The following is a 20,698-nucleotide window of genomic DNA, read 5'->3' as shown; positions in this document are numbered from 1 at the left end:
TATTATAGACTGGGTCAGGGAGAAGGTTGAAAATGTCAGTGAAGACAATATCGAGGCTTACTTGGACGCTTTAGTCAAGAACAAGGTACTGGAGCCTAACAGCGTACCAGTCCTTTAGTAGGATGGTGGAATCAGGATATGTGGAGACTTTAAAGTCATATTTAAAGTCTGTATTGTCCGCTGAGCAGAATCCACTACCACACATTCGACTACCTTTTCACGGGCTTACCTGGGGGTCAAGCCTGCCAAGCCTACTTGCAGATGTATGTGGATAAAAAGTCAAAGGAGCTGCTGACTGTTGTGACACACAAGGAGCTCTTCAGGTACTGTGGTCTACAATTTGGAATGCGCCAGCGATGTTCCAGAGAGCGATAGGCCAGATCGTGAGAGGATTGCCAGGAGTACAATACTACCTAGATGACATCCTCATTACTGGAAAAGACGAAGAGGACCTTAAAGAGATTGAAGGACTATGGACTGTGTGTTTGTTAGGACAAATTTGCATTCCTCCAGTCATCAGTTGGATACCCTGGACACATCATCAATGCCACAGGCAGTCATGTCCCATATCATGCCTTCTGGTGAAGGGAAGCTGATCGCTTTCGCATTGAGGGGATTGAACAAAGCATAAAATAACTACGCAGATAGAAAGGGAAGTCCTAAGTATAGTTTTTGGATTGTGTGTGGGTTTATGTAAGAACATCTCTCTCAGTAGAGAGACGTGAGAGGCACGTTATGTTCAGAAATACACAGGCTCGAGCAGTCACGACATCGCAGACGAAAATTCCAAATAGTATCCGTAATGTCCACAGAAACATGTCAAACGTTGTTTATAATCAATCCTCAGGTTGTTTATCGATAATATATATAATTGATAATATATCAACCGGGACTGTCGCTTTTTCAATAGGAGAGGGAGAGACAATGGCTGCCCCACTCTGTTGCGCAAGCAAAACTCTGCGAACACCCAGCTATCCACTGACGCGATGTTATCTTTCTCGCTCATTTTTCAAAATAAAAGCCTGAAACTATGTCTAAAGACTGTTGACACCTTGAGGAAGCCATAGGAAAAGGAATCTGGTTAATATCCCTTTAAATGGAGGCAAGGCATCCAATGGAACAGAGAGCTTTCAGGAAAAACAGCACTTCCTGGTTTGATTTTCCTCAGGTTTTCGCCTGCAATATCAGTTCTGTTAAACTCACAGACAATATTTTGACAGTTTTGGAAACTTTAGAGTGTTTTCTAACCTAATCTGACAATTATATGCATATTCTAGTTTCTGGGCCTGAGAAATATGCAGTTTCAAATGGGTACATTTTTTAGCCAAAAACGAAAATCCTGCCCCCCACTCTCAAGAAGTTAACCGGTGTCTGTATGGAACTCGGAGGAAGTTCACCCTTCTTACATAAGGGGCTCCCGAGTGGCGCAGCTGTCTAAGGCACTGCATCTCAGTGCAAGAGGCGTCACTACAGTCCATGGGTCAAATCCAGGCTGTACCACATCCGGTTGTGATTGGGAGTCCCATAGGGCAGCACACAATTGACCCAGCGTCGTCCGGGTTTGGCAGGGGAAGACTGTCATTGTAAATAAGAATTTGTTCTTTACTGACTTGCCTAGTTAAATTAAAAATATATATTTTAAATGTATTTTAAAAATACATATCATCGTCTGCTGACGAGCATCTTTGGACCACATACTGAGATTTCGTCACTTGATGCAAGCAAAATACAAAGGTGGGCTTTGTTGTTGTCAGCACACACCTACTGCATCACAGATGGACTTTCCAGGTTACCATTACCTGTGGTTAAACCAGACTCATGCCAAGTGGACATCTACTTCATACGAAAGGGGAAAACATGCCAGTCACTTCAACACAAGTGGGGAGAAACACCAGAAGCGACCTGGTGTTATCTAAAGTGAGGTAAAGCCACAGGAGATGCTCGGGAAGCTTTCCAGGAGAACTGAGCTGTCGGTACAGTCTGGTGGTCTGCTGTGGGGGAGGAAAGTTATCATTCCTCCGTCGCTGAGGAAACCAGTGTTGCAACAGCTACACACAGGCACTGAAGAATGGTTCGCATTAAGATAATCGCACAAAAGCCTGGATTGGATGGAAGCATTAAGAAAAAAATGACCCAAAAAAACTGCATGTCAGAAGGTTAGCAACATACCTCAACTTGCACCTCTTCATCCATGGATTGGCCGGAGGAGGCGTGGTAGTGGATGTTTCTTGTGGTCGTGGATGCTCATAGCAATCGACCAGAGGTTACCATCATGTGGTCGACTACTGCAGAGAAGAACATCAAGAAGCTTTTTTTTGTCGGTTCGGATCATCACTCCAACTCATTAGCGACAACGTACCGAAGCTAGTGTCCCAAGAAATGGGCATGTTCCTACAGGTGAATGGCATACAACACATCAGGACAGAACCGTGTCTTCCATCGAACAACGAGGGGGCAGAGAGGTTCGTACAAATGCATCTCGGGTCAATGGACACTGTACCAACGCTTGAACAGCTTCCAGTTATCCTACAAGAACGCACCTCATGCAACCACCTGCATCACTATCCATGAAAAGAGAGCTACACTCAAGATTCAACCTAATCAAACCTCCGAATGCAAAGGAGACAGTGTGACGTCTACAGGCGAGCCAAGTCAAATGTCGTGAACTGAGAGCAAAGAACAGAGCTTTCAAACCTGGAGAAATTGTCTTAACTAGGAACTACCTCAACGGACCAAAGTGGATTCCTGCTACAGTCATTGCTCAGACTGGTCCTGCGTCCTATACTGTCTAGACTGCAGAGGACATCATCTGGAAAAGGCATACAGATCAGTTACTGTTGAGTAAAGCAACCCTGACAGAACCACCAGTCTTGAGTGGTCCAGAAATGTTACTGCGTGTCACCCTGACACAGCAGTCGTCACCTAGGGGCTCACAGACACGTTCTCAGGACACTGACTCAGCCGCAACCACACAAGTGTGTGACAAGACTGTGACACAAGCTACTCACATGCCTACACCTGTGTCAACGCCACAGTCTAAAGACATTGTTATTGAGAGTCAGGTTGACAGCCGTTACCCTACGAGGGATAGGCGGACACAAAGACACTTGCACTTGTAGAACAGTTACTGTTGATCATAATGGGGAAAATTTAAATAGGTGGGCAGGAGATGTTGTGTATTGGGGTTGTGCCGCAGAGCATCATGGGAGTTGTGTGTGTTGAGTTCAGCACATTCAGATAGAGTAAATGGTTGAATTCATTCCGGTCTTCCATCTCATTATTATTGAATTGTTAAAGACGTGGTTACGGAACCCACAAGAGATAACATATTCCCTGTAACAGATAACTCACAATCCTTTTAAACCGCAAGGTAATTAAATGGGATACATACACCCAGCCATATCAAATTGGCCAACAGTGACCAATCAAGTCTCTCAAATATCACAAGGGGTGGGATTTAACTAGTAGTTATTTGGAGTCCTTTTCAAAATCAGATAATTCAGATAGCGATTAAATGACGGGCTCTGCATCCATTACTTCCATTCTACTGAGACTTTTATAACAACATGTTCCAACAATATTACTCCAAGTAGGACTATTTTTAATTGAGGACACATGACCTGTTAGCATCCACAGTATTCACAAAGTTGTGGCCGTGGCTTTACATGTCAACAATACAGGGCCTACTGCTGTTAAGAGTACCCATCAGCTACAATATCTGTTCATATGTATAGTACATCTTGAGGGCATTATAGGTCAGTGGAGAATATTTATGGAGCTTGTGCTGAGCTTTTGGTCCAGGGAAGCTTAAGCTAGCTAGAGGCTTCTCAAACTATCAGAATAACAAATGTGTTGAGGTAATCTCCGAAGACCCAGGGACAGTGCATCTATTTAAACCTTGTTTCTTCCCTTGAGTTTCTACGGCAAATAAATAGTGCTTCCCAAACTAAATCAATTTCTGTGAGATAAAAACTCACCTAGAGGAGTGCCGTTTGTAGCTCCAAGAAACCCCGTGACCCCCTTCCTCAAACCCCCATCAGAGGAGAAACGGATTACTTTTTTACCAATGTGTCCACGATCTCACCGTTTCTAATGCTACATGGGGAGATTCCCTGGGGTAGAGAGAAAACCCATCACCGCACCATCCCCTTGCTGTAACAAATGTCAAACATTTTTGTCAATCTATTTCTTGCCCTGCTCGTTTAGGAGAAGAGATTGACAGTTGACTCAAGATAGCAAAGTCAGATTTTTTCCCTATTGAGGTGAATCCTGCCGTTATATTAACCTTGTGCAACCATAAGGGATGTAGAGCCCTGGGAGAGAGATTCATGTCATTTCGTGATTCTTCATCTATTCCAGGGGAACCCCCCCCCCGTATGTACAAATCTTTATTCCAGCCCAGTACTAAGACACCCGTCATTTATTACAGGAACCATGAGAGCATACATTGAATCTCTTCTGAAGTCACCCTTGTACCATTTCGCTAGGAGAGAAAATGACTGTCTGCCCGGTCATCTCCACTCCAGTCAAAACAATGCGTAGTCATAACTCTCGTCTGCCATAATATGACCCCGGCAAATGTACAACAACTGAATAATTAAACAAGCAATTAAAACTGCTAATGGCGTTACATTCAATTAGCAAGTACTGTATACCCATCCCTCGTGTGTGTGTGTCAAGTAGAAACAAACCTCAATTAAGGCTTGTTATTTCTATTGCAATTAGTGTTGCAACTACAGTCCTGCAATCATTTGCTCTAGCTAGAGACCGTTGATATCCCTCTCCTCTCCCCTCTCTTTATACGGTTTCCCATCTCTCTCTATTTTTCTCTCTCTGCAATCAACCGGTGTTCATCTCAGAACAACAGTAGATGTTTGAGCTCCCTCTGCCTTGTGGGATCAGCTCCCATCACTCAACATTCTCTTTATTATATTATTAATAATAATAATATCATTATATTATATTTATTAGCCTATTATTAGCAAACTCTACGGAGTTTGGTAAATTAGCTTTTAGTTTTCTTGCACCTTGTGGAATGATTTTCAACATCTTCTAAAATTGTATGTTTTGGTGCCTCTAGGGCAATTCAGAAAGCTGATTGAGGACTTTATTATTGATTGATGTGTTTGCTTTTTATGACCATGTTTTTCGTTGTACTTACATTTTGGATTTATATTGATGTGTGTATTTTCTGTAACTTATGAAATTCAGGGTAAACGAGACCTTGATCTCAGTACGACTCCCTATAAAATAACGGTTAAATAAATAAATCTGCATCCACCCATTTTCTCATAGGGTATATTCAGTTTGAGGGAGCAAGGGAACAGCGGTTCGGAATCTTAACGCCCCAGGTATTCATTCACAAGCACACACAACCTAAATGTACACACATTCATACACACACTATCCAGATGTAGGCATACTGTGATTTCGCTGGCTGCTCAAATGCCTTCTAAACCCTGAATGAGGAAACCTTAAAGGTCCAGTGTAGTCAAAAAGGTGTTTTCCCTGTGTTTTATACGCTGCTCAAAAAAATAAAGGGAACACTAAAATAATACATCCTAGATCTGAATGAATGAAATATTCTTATTAAATACTTTTTTCTTTACATAGTTGAATGTGCTGACAACAAAATCACACAAAAATTATCAATGGAAATCAAATTTATCAACCCATGGAGGTCTGGATTTGGAGTCACACTCAAAATTAAAGTGGAAAACCGCACTACAGGCTGATCCAACTTTGATGTAATGTCAAAATGAGGCTCAGTAGTGTGTGTGGCCTTCACGTGCCTGTATGACCTCCCTACAACACCTGGGCATGCTCCTGATGAGGTGACGGATGGTCTCCTGAGGGATCTCCTCCCAGACCTGGACTAAAGCATTCCCCAACTCCTGGACAGTGTGGTGCAACGTGGTGTTGGTGGATGGAGCGAGACATGATGTCCCAGATGTGCTCAATTGGATTCAGGTCTGGGGAACGGGTTGGCCAGTCCATAGCATCAATGCCTTCCTCTTGCAGGAACTGCTGACACACTCCAGCCACATGAGGTCTAGCATTGTGTTACATTAGGTGGAACCGAGGGCCAACCGCACCAGCATATGGTCTCACAAGGGGTCTGAGGATCTCATCTCGGTACCTAATGGCAGTCAGGCTACCTCTGGAGGGCACATGGAGGGATGTTCGGCCCCCAAAGAAATGCCATCCCACACCATGACTGACCCACCGCCAAACCGGTCATGCTGGAGGATGTTGTAGGCAGCAGAACGTTCTCCACGGCGTCTCCAGACTGTCAGGTCTGTCACATGTGCTCAGTGTGAGCCTACTTTCATCTGTGAAGAGCACAGGGCGCCAGTGGCGAATTTGCCAATCTTGGTGTTCTCTGGCAAATGCCAAACGTCCTGCACGGTGTTGGGCTGTAAGCACAACCCCCACCTGTGGACTTCGGGCCCTCATACCACCCTCATGGAGTCTGTTTCTGACCGTTTGAGCAGGCACATGCACATTTGTGGCCTGCTGGAGGTCATTTTGCAGGGCTCTGGCAGTGCTCCTCCTGCTCCTCCTTGCACAAAGGCGGAGGGAGCGGTCCTGCTGTTGGGTTGTTGCCCTCCTACGGCCTCCTCCACGTCTCCTGATGTTCTGGCCTGTCTCCTGGTAGCGCCTCCATGCTCTGGACACTATGCTGACAGACACAGCAAACCTTGCCACAGCTCGCATTGATGTGTCATCCTGGATGAGCTGCACTACCTGAGCCACTTGTGTGGGTTGTAGACTCCGTCTCATGCTACCACTAGAGTGAAAGCACCGCCAGCATTCAAAAGTGACCAAAACATCAGCCAGGAAGCATATAAACTGAGAAGTGGTCTGTGGTCCCCACCTGCAGAACCACTCCTTTATTGGGGGTGTCTTGCTAATTGCCTATAATTTCCACCTGTTGTCTATTCCATTTGCACAACAGCATGTGAAATGTATTGTCAATCAGTGTTGCTTCCTAAGTGGACAGTTTGATTTCACAGAAGTGTGATTGACTTGGAGTTACATTGTGTTGTTTAAGTGTTCCTTTATTTTTTTGAGCAGTGTATACATTTCCACACTTTGAGGTTGAAATAATACTGTGAAAATTGTGAAAAATGATAATGCTCTTTTAGTATAAGAGCTGTTTGAAAAGACCTGAAATTTCAGCCTGTTTTGGTGGGATGGAGTTTTGGCCAGCCTGGTAACATCACCAGACTTACTCCCAGACAGTCCAAGCAAAATTCTTGCTTGAGAAATTGCTATTACTCAACTCAGCAAATTGGACGCAGTCTATCACAGTGCCATTCGATTTGTCACCAAAGCACCATATACTATCTATCATTGCGACCTGTATGCACTCGTTGGCCGGTCCTCGCTACATATTCGTCGCCAAACCCACTTCCTCCAGATCATCTATAATTCTCTGCTAGGTAAAGCTCCGCCTTATCTCAGCTCACTGGTCACCATACCAACACCCACCCGTAGTACGCGCTCCAGCAGGTATATTTCACTGGTCATCCCCAAAGCCAACACCTGCTTTGGCCGCCTTTCCTTCCAGTTCTCTGCTGCCAATGACTGGAACGAATTGCAAAAATCACTGAAGTTAGAGTCTTATATTTCCCTCACTAACTTCAAGCATCGGCTGTCAGAGCAACTTACCAATCGCTGCAGCTGTACACAGCCCATCTGTAAATAGCCCATCCAACCAAATACCTACCTCATCCCCATATTTGTTTTTGTTTTTTCTGCTCTTTTGCACACCAATATTTATACTTACACATCCTCATCTGCACATCTATTGCTCCAGTGTTAATTGCTAAATCGTAATTACTTCGCCACTATGGCCAATTAATTGCCCTACCACCTTAATTCATTATCACACAATGTACACAGACTTTCTATTGTGTTATTGACTGTACGTTTGTATATCCCATGTGTAACTCTGTGTTGTCGCAGCTGTAAATGAGAACTTGTTCTCAACTGGCCTACCTGGTTAAATAAATGTGAAATAAAAAATATAAAAAATGGCTTAAAAGCATTTTTTCAAGATTTTTGACTATTTTCAATCAAAACTTAATTGTTACCCAGAAGCAGAAATGATTTGATATTGAGATAAAGATCTCTGCATTGGACCTTTGAAGCACCCACACACACAGTAACCACATTGAGCACACCTAAGCACATACATTTAACACATGCATACAGGCATTCACTTTATTATTCATGCAGACACACATGCACTGAGATACATTTTCCTTGAGAGGCTATTCCTAGCAGCTATGGCATCCCTATATTTCAGGATCGCAACATCGATAGCAGATCACACTAGTGATATACACTGAGTGTTCAAAACATGAACTGCTCTTTTCATGACAGACTGACCAGGTGAATCCAAGTGAAAGGTATGATCCCTTATTGATGTCACTTGATAAATCCACTTAAAATCAGTGGAGATGAAGGGGAGGAGAAAAGTTTGAGAAAATTGATACATCAACTGTCTGACATTCAGCAAGACAAAAGATTTAAGTGCTTTTGGACGAAGTATGGTAGTAGTTTCCAGACGCACAAGTTTGCTGCTGGGCTTTTCACGATCAAGGTTCACATGTGTATCAAGAATGGTCCACCACCCAAAAGACATCCAGCCAACTTGTCACAACTGTAGGAACCATTAGAGTCAACATGGGCCAACATTCCTGTGATGATTTGATTTACTGTAAACGTTCAAGGCATGTTGATGAACCTGTCTCTCTGAAGGGTATTCAATGAAATGCTTGTTTACAGTTGCTACGCTGAAATAAACACGTTTCCATGCTGGGAGAAGGTCAGTGAACAGACGTAAAGGTTACTGTGATAGTAATTTGTCAAAGCGTATAAGTGCACACAGAGAGAAATTGACTTTAGAGGCCACCTCCCATCAAAGGGGTCTCAAGGGACCATAGGACTCTGAATATCTGAATATCTAATGAAAGCCATGTAGAAATGCTAACAAATAGGATGGAGTCAAAAATGACAAGAGAAGCAACGTTTTTGGCAAAGGATAAAATAATCCTGTATTACATTGACTGTGTTTTACATATGCATGTAACTATTTTTATAAAGGTTGTCACAGCGGTGGAATGATGGATGAGATCAGCCAGTCCAAATAAATTAAAAAGTAATATCTGGCATGCCAAGCGCGTTGCTTAACAACGCCTTTGATATATTAATGCCATAGCAGACTGAAAATGACCCAGGAATAATCTTTTACATTTACATACATATATACACATACATACATATATATATATATATATATATATATGTATATATATACACACACACACATACAGTATATAAACAATGCAGACACAGGCAACTAGACATAGACAATAACCCACGAAACCAGTAGTCATGAGTGCAAACAATTTGGTTAAATTTGAACTTATACATTTGACGTTTTTTCTGTTGGAGTTTACAGTATAGGGAATATCCCATCTTACATCACACGCCGGAAAAACATTTTCCGACATGACTTGGGCATTCTGATCAGGTTTATGTAATAACTCCAAAAATAGAAAAGTGACGTGTAACTTTGCATTGGGACTTTTTATGTGTATACTAATGCAGCTCAGATAAAGTGGGGTGTTTCACCTGCAGCACTCTTTGATACTGGAAGAGAGTAAAAGGATCCAGACATTTACTGTATTTATACCACGCAAGAGAAATGAGCTAGATAGAATGACAGAAATAATCACAAGCCAATAGCCAGATAGAAAGCAACACAAGGGAAAGGCTTGTGCAACTGAGAGGTGCAAGCTGTCATTAGCCATGGCCATTATCAATACACTATTTTGGGTTGTAAGACACTCTGTTGTGCAATCCTACAGATAACCTGGCAGAATTTGGCAGATTAATTTTCCTTGGGGCAAAGCTAACCATATTCATTTTAAATGCAGCGAAAGAAAGAATCACATTAGTGAATCAGGGTTGATTGAGAATTGTTGAGTGGGACATTTTACACCTATCTTCAGAACGTGGATTGGAAATATGATGAAGTACATGATCGGACAGCCGACTAGGGTATAACACATGATGTCAAATACTCACAAATAATGAGGTGTCCTTTATTAAGCTTGACCGAGATGCAGGCTGGACATTTGTGTCTATTCCATTGATTTCACTGTACCGGGCAAGCTAAATCAAGTGAATCTCTCAAGTATTTGAAAGTAGAACTATTTCACATACGTATTTCACCCAGGTCTGCTGGGCTGGAGTGTCACTGGCCACGGTAGGGTAAATGTGGTTGGGGAGGCTTACTAATTTGACATCCACTTCCTGACTTGAAATACTAAAGCATGCATGATGTAGAGATAAAACATGAGATTTGCCATGACAGTTCAAGTTTTGCTCTCATATCTCAAGTTTGGATTTGACACTCACTAAACTCTTCAGTATGGTATCCACATCAGGACAGAATCACAATTACCGTCCTAATATGAGCACTGTATCGTGGAATCCGTCACCAACAGTACTAACCTGGCCCAGAAGTTCAGGAAGTCCCAGGACTTGTCCAGTGAACACCCCCAGACAGATGAGGATGGAGTTGAATTGGCCAATGGAGCCTCTCATGTGTCTGGGGGATATCTCGCCCAGATACATGGGCAGGGCACTGAGAGCAATACCTGGAAACACAAGCCAACAAGTACAACATCGATGGATATTATGTTCAATATGGACTGCATAGGATTTACTCTTTAAAAGTGATAAATTGTTGTGAGTTGAAAACCTCACCGTGTAAACACGCCTGAATAGTACAAATACAAAACTGCCCTAGTCATTTAGCCATGCTGTATATTCAAAACCTCCTTCACATGAATTTCAATCGAATCGCAAAGTAAAAATTATTTGAAATCAAGTGTAGAGCAAAGATTGTGTGGTTTCACAATGCCCATGAGAGGAATAGTGTTTTAATAAAATATGTTGTGTTACAGCCTGAATTCAAACAGATTTTTTTTAAATAATAACATATTGAAAATGAAATACAGAAATATCTCATACTTATGAATACTTACGTTAATTATATATTTCTGTATATTTGCAAAAATGTCTAAAAACATGTTTTCACTTTGTCAATATGGGGTAATGTGTGTATATGGATGAGAACACACCCTAATGAAACAATTGTATTGGGCTATTGGCACTGATGTAATCACTCAGCTTGTTCTATATACTTACTGTAATTGTGTAATAGTCTGTCCTTGGTGAGTCATCTAAGAGTCTTGAGAATCTCCTGGTTGAGACTATTTTTAGATAGTTGGGGGATAATGGTCAGATTTCTCCAGCCTAGCAGAAAGAGCACTCACCAGAGTCCACCCCCATGACGAAACGACCGATGATGAGCATCTCGAAAGATCGAGCCTTCTCCCCCAGGGCTAACAAAAGAGCAGCTATCACTGCAAAGCCGTTATTCAAGAGCAAGGTGCCCTTCCTAAACATAGAGAGAGACAGAGGGGGAAAGATCGAGAACAGGAAGAAGGGAGGAGTTCAGAATAGCCACAGGTAGAATTTTCTACAGAGCACTTTTGCAATATTGAAACAGTATTTCTTATGATAGAGGATAAAAGGACTGGGTGAACTAATGAATAAATCTTCTTTCCATAAGTCAATTAGTGAGACAGCCTGTACACTAGCTTCAAACCTTACAGCTCACTGAGCTTGATGTCCTTGGACATTGATTGAAAACAGCTTAGAAACGAATCCAGATTGTAGCTTTAATGAATTGACTACTTTATCATATTTAGGCATGTAACTTGGGGGGTGCATCATGACCCCCCCCCCTCCAATATACCATGATGAGTATGATTGATTGTGAAGACAAATTCCCACTGTAAAAGCGCCAAGCAGCTATTGGCTTTATGTGGTTTTGCAACACAGTGATCCCCCAATCACAAATACACCGTTGGTTGCTCCCGATCCCCAGAGGCAGCTGCCCGTTCCTGGTAAAGAGAAAAGGAGTTGAGCACGGCTTGTAAGGAGAATGGAGCAATGCGCAATTTCTCCTCTCTTTCCATTTTTATTGGTCTGTGATATATTTCTTCAGTTCAACAGCTTGCACTATACGCACTCTCTTTCTCTTTGTAGTGTTTGCTGAGGAGAGGTAGCTAGGTAGCCTAGTGGTTAGTGTGTTGGGCCAGTAACTGGAAGGTTGTTGGATTGAGTCCACAAGCTGACAATGTAAAAATCTGTCATTCTGCCCTTGAGCAAGGCAGTTAACCCCCTGCTCCTGGGCACTGTGGATGTCGATTATGGCAGCCCCCTGCACCTCTGATTCAGAGGGCTTGGGATAAATGTGGAAGACTCATTTCAGTTGAATACTGAGATTCAGTTGGACAACTGACTAGGTATCCCCCTTTCCCTTATATTCACCAGCGCTCCAATGTACACTGAGTATACCAAACATTAGGAACACCTTCCTAATATTGAGTTGCTCCCCCCCTTTTTGCCGTTAACGGGATTGATATGACAACAGCCAGTGAAAGTGCAGAGCGCCAAATTCAAACAGAAATCTCATAATTAAAATTCCTCAAACAGACATGTATCTTATACCATTTTAAAGGTAATCTTGTTGTTAATACCACCAAAGTGTCAGATTTCAAATAGGCTTTACAGTGAAAGCACCACAAACGATTATGTTAGTTCACCGCCAAGTCACAGAAAAATTCAGTCATTTTTCCAGCCAAAGAGAGGAGTCACAAAAAGCACAAATAGAGCTAAAATTAATCACTAACCTTTGATGATCTTCATCAGATGACACTCATAGGACTTCATGTTACACAATACATATATGTTTTGCTCGATAAAGTGCATATTTATATCAAAAAATCTCAGTTTACATTGGCGCGTTATGTTCACTAGTTCCAAAAACATCCGGTGATATTGCAGAGAGCCACATCATTTTACAGAAATAATCATTATAAATGTCGATGAAAATACAACTGTTTGACATGGAAATATAGATACACTTCTCCTTAATGCAACCGCTGTGTCAGATTTCAAAAAAGCTTTACGGGAAAAGCAAACCATGCAATAATCTGAGTACAGCTATCAGACAACAAAGCAGCCAAAAAGATATCCGTCATATTGGGTAGTCAACATTAGTCACAAATAGCATTATAAATATTCACATACCTTTGATGATCTTCATCAGAATGCACTCCCAGGAATCCCAGTTCCACATTAAATGTTTGATTTAGTTTGATAATGTCCATCATTTATGTCCAAAGAGCTACTTTTGTTAGCACTTTTGGTAAACAAATCCAAAGTCATGAAGAGTGTTCCCTAGTTGCAGACAAAATGTCAAAACGTTCCGTTACTGTCCGTAGAATCATGTCAAACGATGTATGGAACCAATCTTTAGGATGTTTTTAACATAAAACTTCAATAATATTCCAACCAGAGAATTCCTATGTCTGTAGAAAAACAATGGAACGAGAGCTAACTCTCTCGTGACCGTGCCTCAGAGCCTGTGGCAATCTGCCAGACACCTGGCTCAAACAGCCCTAATGAGCCCCCACTTCACAGTAGAATCCTCAAACAAGTTTCCAAAGACCGTTGACATGTAGAGGAAGCCTTAGGAAGTGCAACATAACCAATATCCCACTGTGTATTCAATAGGGGCTGGGTTGAAAATCAACCAACCTCAGATTTCCCACTTCCTGTTTGGATTTCTTCTCAGGTTTAAGCCTGCCATGTGAGTTCTGTTATACTCACAGACATCATTCAAACAGTTTCAGAAACTTCAGAGTGTTTTCTATCCAATACTAATAATAATATGCATATATTAGCAACTGGGACTGAGGAGCAGGCCGTTTACTCTGTGCACCTCTGGGCACCTTTCATCCAAGCTACTCAATACTGCCCCTGCAGCCATAAGAATTTAAATATTTTGTCTTGCCCATTCACTCTCTGAATGGCACACACACACACAATCAATGTCTCAATTTTATCAATGCTTAAAAATCATTATTTAACCTGTCTCCTCCCCATCTACACTATTGAAGTGAATTTAACAAGTGACATCAATAACGGATTATAGCTTTCACCTGGATTCATCTGGTCAGTTTATCATGGAAAGAGCAGGTGTTCTTAATGTTTTATTTTCTCAGTGTAATAATGTTTTGAAAGTTTAAAACAAGTAAAAGTTTATGAACATATTATAAATGTACTCCTATGTTGTTGTGTAACTAGTGAACTATTGGTGATTAAGTAATATTGTGTATTAATAGTTTTATACCGACTGATGCAATGCAAGGTTGGCAATTTTAGCAAGGCTAAGGTTAGCTAGCTAGCTAAGGTAGCACCAAAGCTAGCACAGTTTGTGGATCTGCAGTTTCAAATGAGCAGCACTCAGTCAGTGTTCACCCTAGTGAAGAAGTAGCTAGTGCCCTTAATGGAGGTGCCAACACCAAAGAGAAGAAAAGTGCATGATTATATTTTTAGTGGGAGTGCAGAGAACTGTAAGTAAATTAATGAAGGGCTACATAGCTAGCTAGCTACCAACACTTTTAAAATCCTAATAGACTGGTGCTATGTAGTAAGCTAGCTACAGTAGCTATACATACAGTGCCTTCAGAAAGTACGCCTTGACCTTTTCAAATGCTGTTGTGTTACAAAGTAGGATAAAAATTGATTTTATTGTCCTTTTTTGTCAACACAAAATATTCTGTCAATGTGCCAGAAAAACATTTGCAAAAGATATATGAAAAATATAAGAACAAATATATTTTGATTAGATAAGTATTTAACCCCCTCAGTCAATACATGTTACAATCATCTTTGGCAGTGATTACATCTGTGCATCTCTATGGGTAAGTCTCTAAGAGCTTCCCACACCTGGATTGTGCAACATTGGCCCATTATTCTTTTCAAAACTCTTCAAGCTCTGTCAAATTGTTTGTTGATCATCGCTAGACAATCATTTTAAAGTCTTGACCAAAATAATTTAAGTAGATTTTAATAAAAACTGTAACTCGGCAACTCAGGAACATTTACTGACTTCTTGGTAAGCAACTCCAGTGTGGCTCAGTTGTTAGAACATGGTGCTTGCAATGTCAGGGCTGTGGGTTTGATTCACTGCAGTACTTAATGCAGCTGGTGGCCACACCAGATACTGACTGTTACTTTTGATTTTGACCCCCCCTTTGTTCAGGGACACATTATTCAATTTCTGTTAGTCACATGTCTGTGGAACTTGTTCAGTTTAGGTCTCAGTTGTTGAATCTTGCTATATTCATACAAATATTTACACATGTTAAGTTTTCTGAATATAAACACAGTTGACAGTGAGAGGATGTTTCTTTTTTTGCTGAGTTTAGTATATGTACACTACTTTTCTTTTACTACAGTATTTATACCACAGTTAACTGCAAATACTACACTATAATACAGTACACTACAGTACATACTACAGTATTCACTGTAGTGTTTTTGTAGACATTAGTCAGCAAAAACACTACAGTGAATACTACAGTATGTTTTAAAGTGGGACACTGAACAGACTGGGTGTATATCTACAATAGAGTCAGAAGTTAGTGCAACTGCCCATGTTTTTACTCAACTGCTCACTCAGTTCTAGTGCACATGCAGCACAAATTCTAAGAGGACTGCCAGAAGACGTTTGTGGCTAATTCACAGATATTGAAGCTCTGGTCAGGTTGCTCCTTATCATACCTGTCCTCTGAAGCAGAAAGGAGCTTTAGTGCCCTCAGGAGGTTAAAGATGTGGCTGCACAAAACAATGACAAAGCAGATTAAACCATGTTGCTGCCTATCTGATATTATCCACCAGGAAAAGCTGGATACTATAGGTAGGAAAACAATATGCAATAACTTTATTGCTGTCAGTGACAAGTGTAAGCAGGTACACTATATATACACAAAAGTACGTGGACACCCCTTCAAATTAGCGGATTTGGCTATTTAAGCCACAACCCTTGCTCTGGAGCAGTGAGTGATGAATCACGCTTCACCATCTGGCAGTCCGACAGACAAATCTGGCTTTGGCGGAGGCAGGAGAACGCTTTCTGCCCGAATGCATAGTGACAACTGTACATTTTGGTGGAGAAGGACTGCGAGCCAGGCTTAATCGCCCAAAATCAGTGCCCGACCTCACTAATGCTCTTGTGGCTGAATGGAAGCAAGTCTCCTCAGCAATGTTCCAACGTCTAGTGGAAAGCCTTCACAGAAGAGTGGAGGTTGTTATAGCAGCAAAGGGGGAACCAACTCCATATTAATGCCCATGATTTTGAAATTATATGTTTGATGAGCAGGTGTCCAAATACTTATGGTCATATAGTGTATGTATACATATATTTTTTCTAATTCACAATGTCGGCCTAGGAAAAGTGGATTAACTGCCTTTTCAGGGACAGAAGAACAGATTTGTACCTTGTCAGCTCGGGGATTTGATTTCGCAACCTTTCAGTTACTGGCCCAACGTTCTAACCACTAGGCTACTTACAATACTAGTCAAAAGCTTGGACACACCTACTCATTCCAGGTTTTTTCTTTATTTCTACTATTTTATAAATTTTAGAATAATAGTGAAGACTTCAAAACTATGACATTTATTTAACTAGGCAAGTCAGTTAACTTCTTGGTGACAGGGGGCAGAATTTTCACGTCCGGATGAAATGCATGCCCAAATTCAACTGTCTGCTACATTCTAGTGTCTAGTTTGAGAAAGAGATGCCTCACAAGTCCTCAACTGGCCACTTCATTAAATAATACCCGCAAAACACCAGCTTCAACATCAACAGTGAAGAGGCGACTCTGGGATGCTGGCCTTCTAGGCAGAGTTGCAAAGAAAAAGCCATATCTCAGACTGGCTAATAAAAATAATTAAGATTAAGATGGGCAAAAAGAACACAGACACTGGACAGAGCAACTCTGCCTAGAAGGCCAGCATCCCGGAGTCGCCTCTTCACTGTTAACATTGAGACTGGTGTTTTACTATTTAATTAAGCTGCCAGTTGAGGATTTGTGAGGCATCTGTTTCTCAAACTAGACACTCTAGTGTACTTGTCCTCTTGCCCAACTGTGCACTGGGGCATCCCACTCCTCGTTCTATTCTGGTTAGATCCAGTTTGCACTGTTCTGTGAAGGGAGTAGTACACAGCGTTGTACGAGATCTTCAGTTTCTAGGCAATTTCTTGCATGGAATAGCCTTCATTTCCTCAGAAAAAAGAATAGACTGACGAGTTTCAGAAGAAAGTTCTTTGTTTCTGGCCATTTTGAGCCTGTAATCGAACCCACAAATGATGATGCTCAACTAGTCTAAAGAAGGCCAGTTTTATTGCTTCTTCATTCAGAACAACAGTTTTCAGCTGTGCTAAAATAATTACAAAATGGTTTTCTAATGATCAATTAGCCTTTTAAAATTACAAACTTGGATTAGCTAACACAACGTGCCATTGGAACACAGGAGTGACGGTTGCTGATATGGGTCTCTGTGCGCCTATGTAGATATTAAATTTTTAAAAATGTAAAACATTCAACAGTTTCCAGCTACAATAGTCATTTACAACATTAACAATGGCTACACTGTATTTCTGATCAATTTGATGTCATTTTAAAGGACAACATGTTTTGCTTTTCTTTCAAAAACATGGACATTTCCAAGTGACCCAAAACGTTTGAACGGTCTCATCTGGATAGGTTCCCAATCTCAACCTTTCTTTGTGTGTGTGTGTGTGTGTGTGTGTGTGTGTGTGTGTGTGTGTGTACACACACAGAAAGAAAGGTTGAGATTGGGAACCTATCCAGATGAGACCGTTCAAACACCCCCCCCCCACCCCACACACACACATAGAAAATACAAAATAAATATACATCTCTCCATGACTATGGTCACGACTTGTATTACAGAAAAGGATTTTCCACAAGGCTCTCATCCACCCTTTGGTACGAGGCATGCTAAATCTCATCTGGATAGGTTCACAATCTCAACCTTTCTTTCTTTTGCTCTCAAAAGGATGTAATTGCAGTTGGACATTCTCAAAAAGGTGTAATCCCACGGTTTTAATGCATTCAATTCAACATCTATGAACCTCAAGTCAAGGACAGTTAAGTAAATGGATTCTTTGGAATGAGGTAAAAGAGGGTAGCAGGGGCATTGACACTGCAGTCCAGGCACTGACTAAATGACACTGAGCACAACAATCCCCAACCTTGCGAACTCATCATACTTTCACCGAAATTAGATCTCGAAGAGTGGAATTGGTCCAGACCTCAGAGAAAGAAAATTACTTTTCAGCCCAAAAAACATTATGTTGCAATCTGCCCTTGAGTAAGAGCTTGTGTAGATGAATCTGCATTTTGCTTAATAGAAGAACAAAAAAATCCTAGTATAGTATGTTTGGGTTAATTGAACGGATTTTTAGAGGGTAGATGATACCCTACTTATTTTCTAACTTTAACTCATATCTTACTGGTATACTCCTGCAGCCATCCTAGCTTCGCTGCATGTGTGTAGCAAGCACTTCAGCAACCACGCATATGAACGAGATATGCGATCTGAAACGATGGGGACAGACAACCGAAAGATACAGCTGTTGCTACTGTATTTCCATGGACTGGAACTAGCGCAGTGCCACACAATACAAAGACATATTTGAGAAGAGAAAGCGACAAAGCAAGCGTGCAGAGGTAGGTAGCCTGATTCTTGACGTTCAAGGTGTTCTTATTGTGTTATTACCATTGCACCATATCATGTAGACATATAGGCCTAGGAGCTCTACAGGTTAGCATATGTGCTCCATGTATTTATGACAGTTAAGAGACAATAGACATTGAGTCAATTTACATTGCAGAATATTATCCCCAAAACGTGATAAATAAACAAACATACTGTAGGCTAAATAGTGTTATGGGCTAATGTGAAAACATAAACCCACTAATGGGTTTGTTGCAAAAGTAAACTAACTGCTCCTCATCATCATTACGTGCCTCTATTTCTGTAAGAATTGTAGTCACACATTCAAATTCTCTGCAGCACAAACATTCCCCAATCGCGGAATAAGAACGCAATTGCCACAACTGCACCACCAGTCTGTGTTGATCCAGGGGTGGGCTGGGGCTGTGGTCTAGCTACTGCTGCGGCTACTGGTGGCTAGAGGGCAGCGGCCATCTGAAGGTCAATTTGCCTCAATTCTTTGTCCAAATCCTCAGGCTTAAATAAATATGGTTCGACAACTCCATCGGTGCCCCCTCCGGTAGTTATTTTTCATCCCTCGCGATTATTTAATTGTCAGACATATTAGCAGGTTCTTGTTTACTTTGTATAATTATTATGTAATGCTGTCTTCACTTCTCCGCCAAAAAAAACATGCATCTGTGAATAAGGGCATAACTTGCAGTTTTGAAGTAGCAGGGATTCCCTGAGAGAGCACATGCGCAGTTGTTACCCATCTCCGCTGCTGTGGCAGCTGGCTACATGAAATAATGATAAAATAATCACAAATGTTCCCACATTTCCTGATTCAAAACTGATTGAACTTGACAGAAATAGCTCATTCGGCCATACGCTTCAATAAAACACATTTATCCACACATCGGAGATTTCTAAATCATGAATTCACTGGCAACAAAGCAGAGAGGCCTGCATCCAGCAACGTCACGAGTCACATTACCCATTTTTGCAGCTGTTTCAGTACTGCACATCAGGGAGAGAGAGCGCAAACTCCACTAAACTAGTTTCAATATATGGAATCACTTGGGGGTTTCTGGATTTTGGGTAAACTTATTTAATATAGATTGTGCACCAGTTGTTTTTAACAAAGAGACACACCCCTGCCCTTGAGTCTACGAGACGCTGCCATTCTGTCATTCCGATGCACAGGAAAAAAACGCTTGATTTATATTTCACCATGTCCTTATTCAGCCAAGACTCTGTGAAGCATTGTATATTACAGTTCTTCAGGTGCCATTGGTAGGATAGTCTCGAATGGAGCTAATCTAGTTCTCCAGTGATTCCCCAACTGAAGAGAGGGTAGAGGCGGTTTATTCACTGGTTGCCATAGTTTCAGCAAGGTGCCCCCCACGTCGGCCTCTATAGCACCGTCTTTTCCTCTTCTGAGTGTCGGGGCTTAGGGCCTGGTCCCGGGTGAGCAGTATGTCCTGCATGACTGAGTCATTGAAGTAGAATTCTTCATCCAAATCGAGGTAGGTGATCGCTGTTTTGATGTCAAGAAGCTCTTTTCGTTCAAAGGAAACGATGGTGGAAACATCATGTAAAAAACTATACAAATTGGTCAGGAGCCCATAAAACCGCCGCTTTACATGCCAGAAAACCAGTATACAACCAGAAAATAACGTAAAATGCCATGTGCCAAATTTTGCCACGCTGTCGTTTCACATTGGTCGTCACACTTAATTTCCTCGTTTACAATTCCATCTTCAAGCAACCATTTTGTATTCCTGATCATATATTATGTCGCTGTCTCATTCATCGACTAATTTTAGACCATGCAGAAAGTAGTCAAGTCAGGTTGTATTAGTCATATGATAAATGAATGTATTTATGAATCTCATCCTAAGGCTATTAAGGATGATGTATGGTAAGGTTAAGACTATTGCTTACATCATAAACAGTCACATCTTTTACGTTCATCCCCTAATGGTCTCTAAGTAATATTTCAGTGATGAGT

General features: G+C 41.4%; 1 protein-coding gene across 1 annotated transcript in view; it reads right to left on the bottom strand.

The window, feature by feature from the left end:
* Nucleotides 1-20,698, bottom strand: part of slc2a9l2 (solute carrier family 2 member 9, like 2) — a 201,274-nt gene that overhangs the window by 137,684 nt on the left and 42,892 nt on the right. Inside the window, exons 5-6 of the mRNA XM_024401572.1 lie at nucleotides 11,358-11,482; nucleotides 10,531-10,676 (exon numbers count right to left, since the gene is read on the bottom strand). Of these exons, the coding sequence (XP_024257340.1) occupies nucleotides 10,531-10,676; nucleotides 11,358-11,482 (271 nt within the window). The remainder of the gene's footprint in view (nucleotides 1-10,530; nucleotides 10,677-11,357; nucleotides 11,483-20,698) is intronic.

The sequence above is a fragment of the Oncorhynchus tshawytscha genome, linkage group LG02, assembly GCF_018296145.1.
Source record: "Oncorhynchus tshawytscha isolate Ot180627B linkage group LG02, Otsh_v2.0, whole genome shotgun sequence".
Classification (NCBI taxonomy): Eukaryota; Metazoa; Chordata; class Actinopteri; order Salmoniformes; family Salmonidae; genus Oncorhynchus; species Oncorhynchus tshawytscha.
Note: the sequence above shows the minus strand (reverse complement) of the source record. Positions and strands in the feature narration are given on the sequence as shown.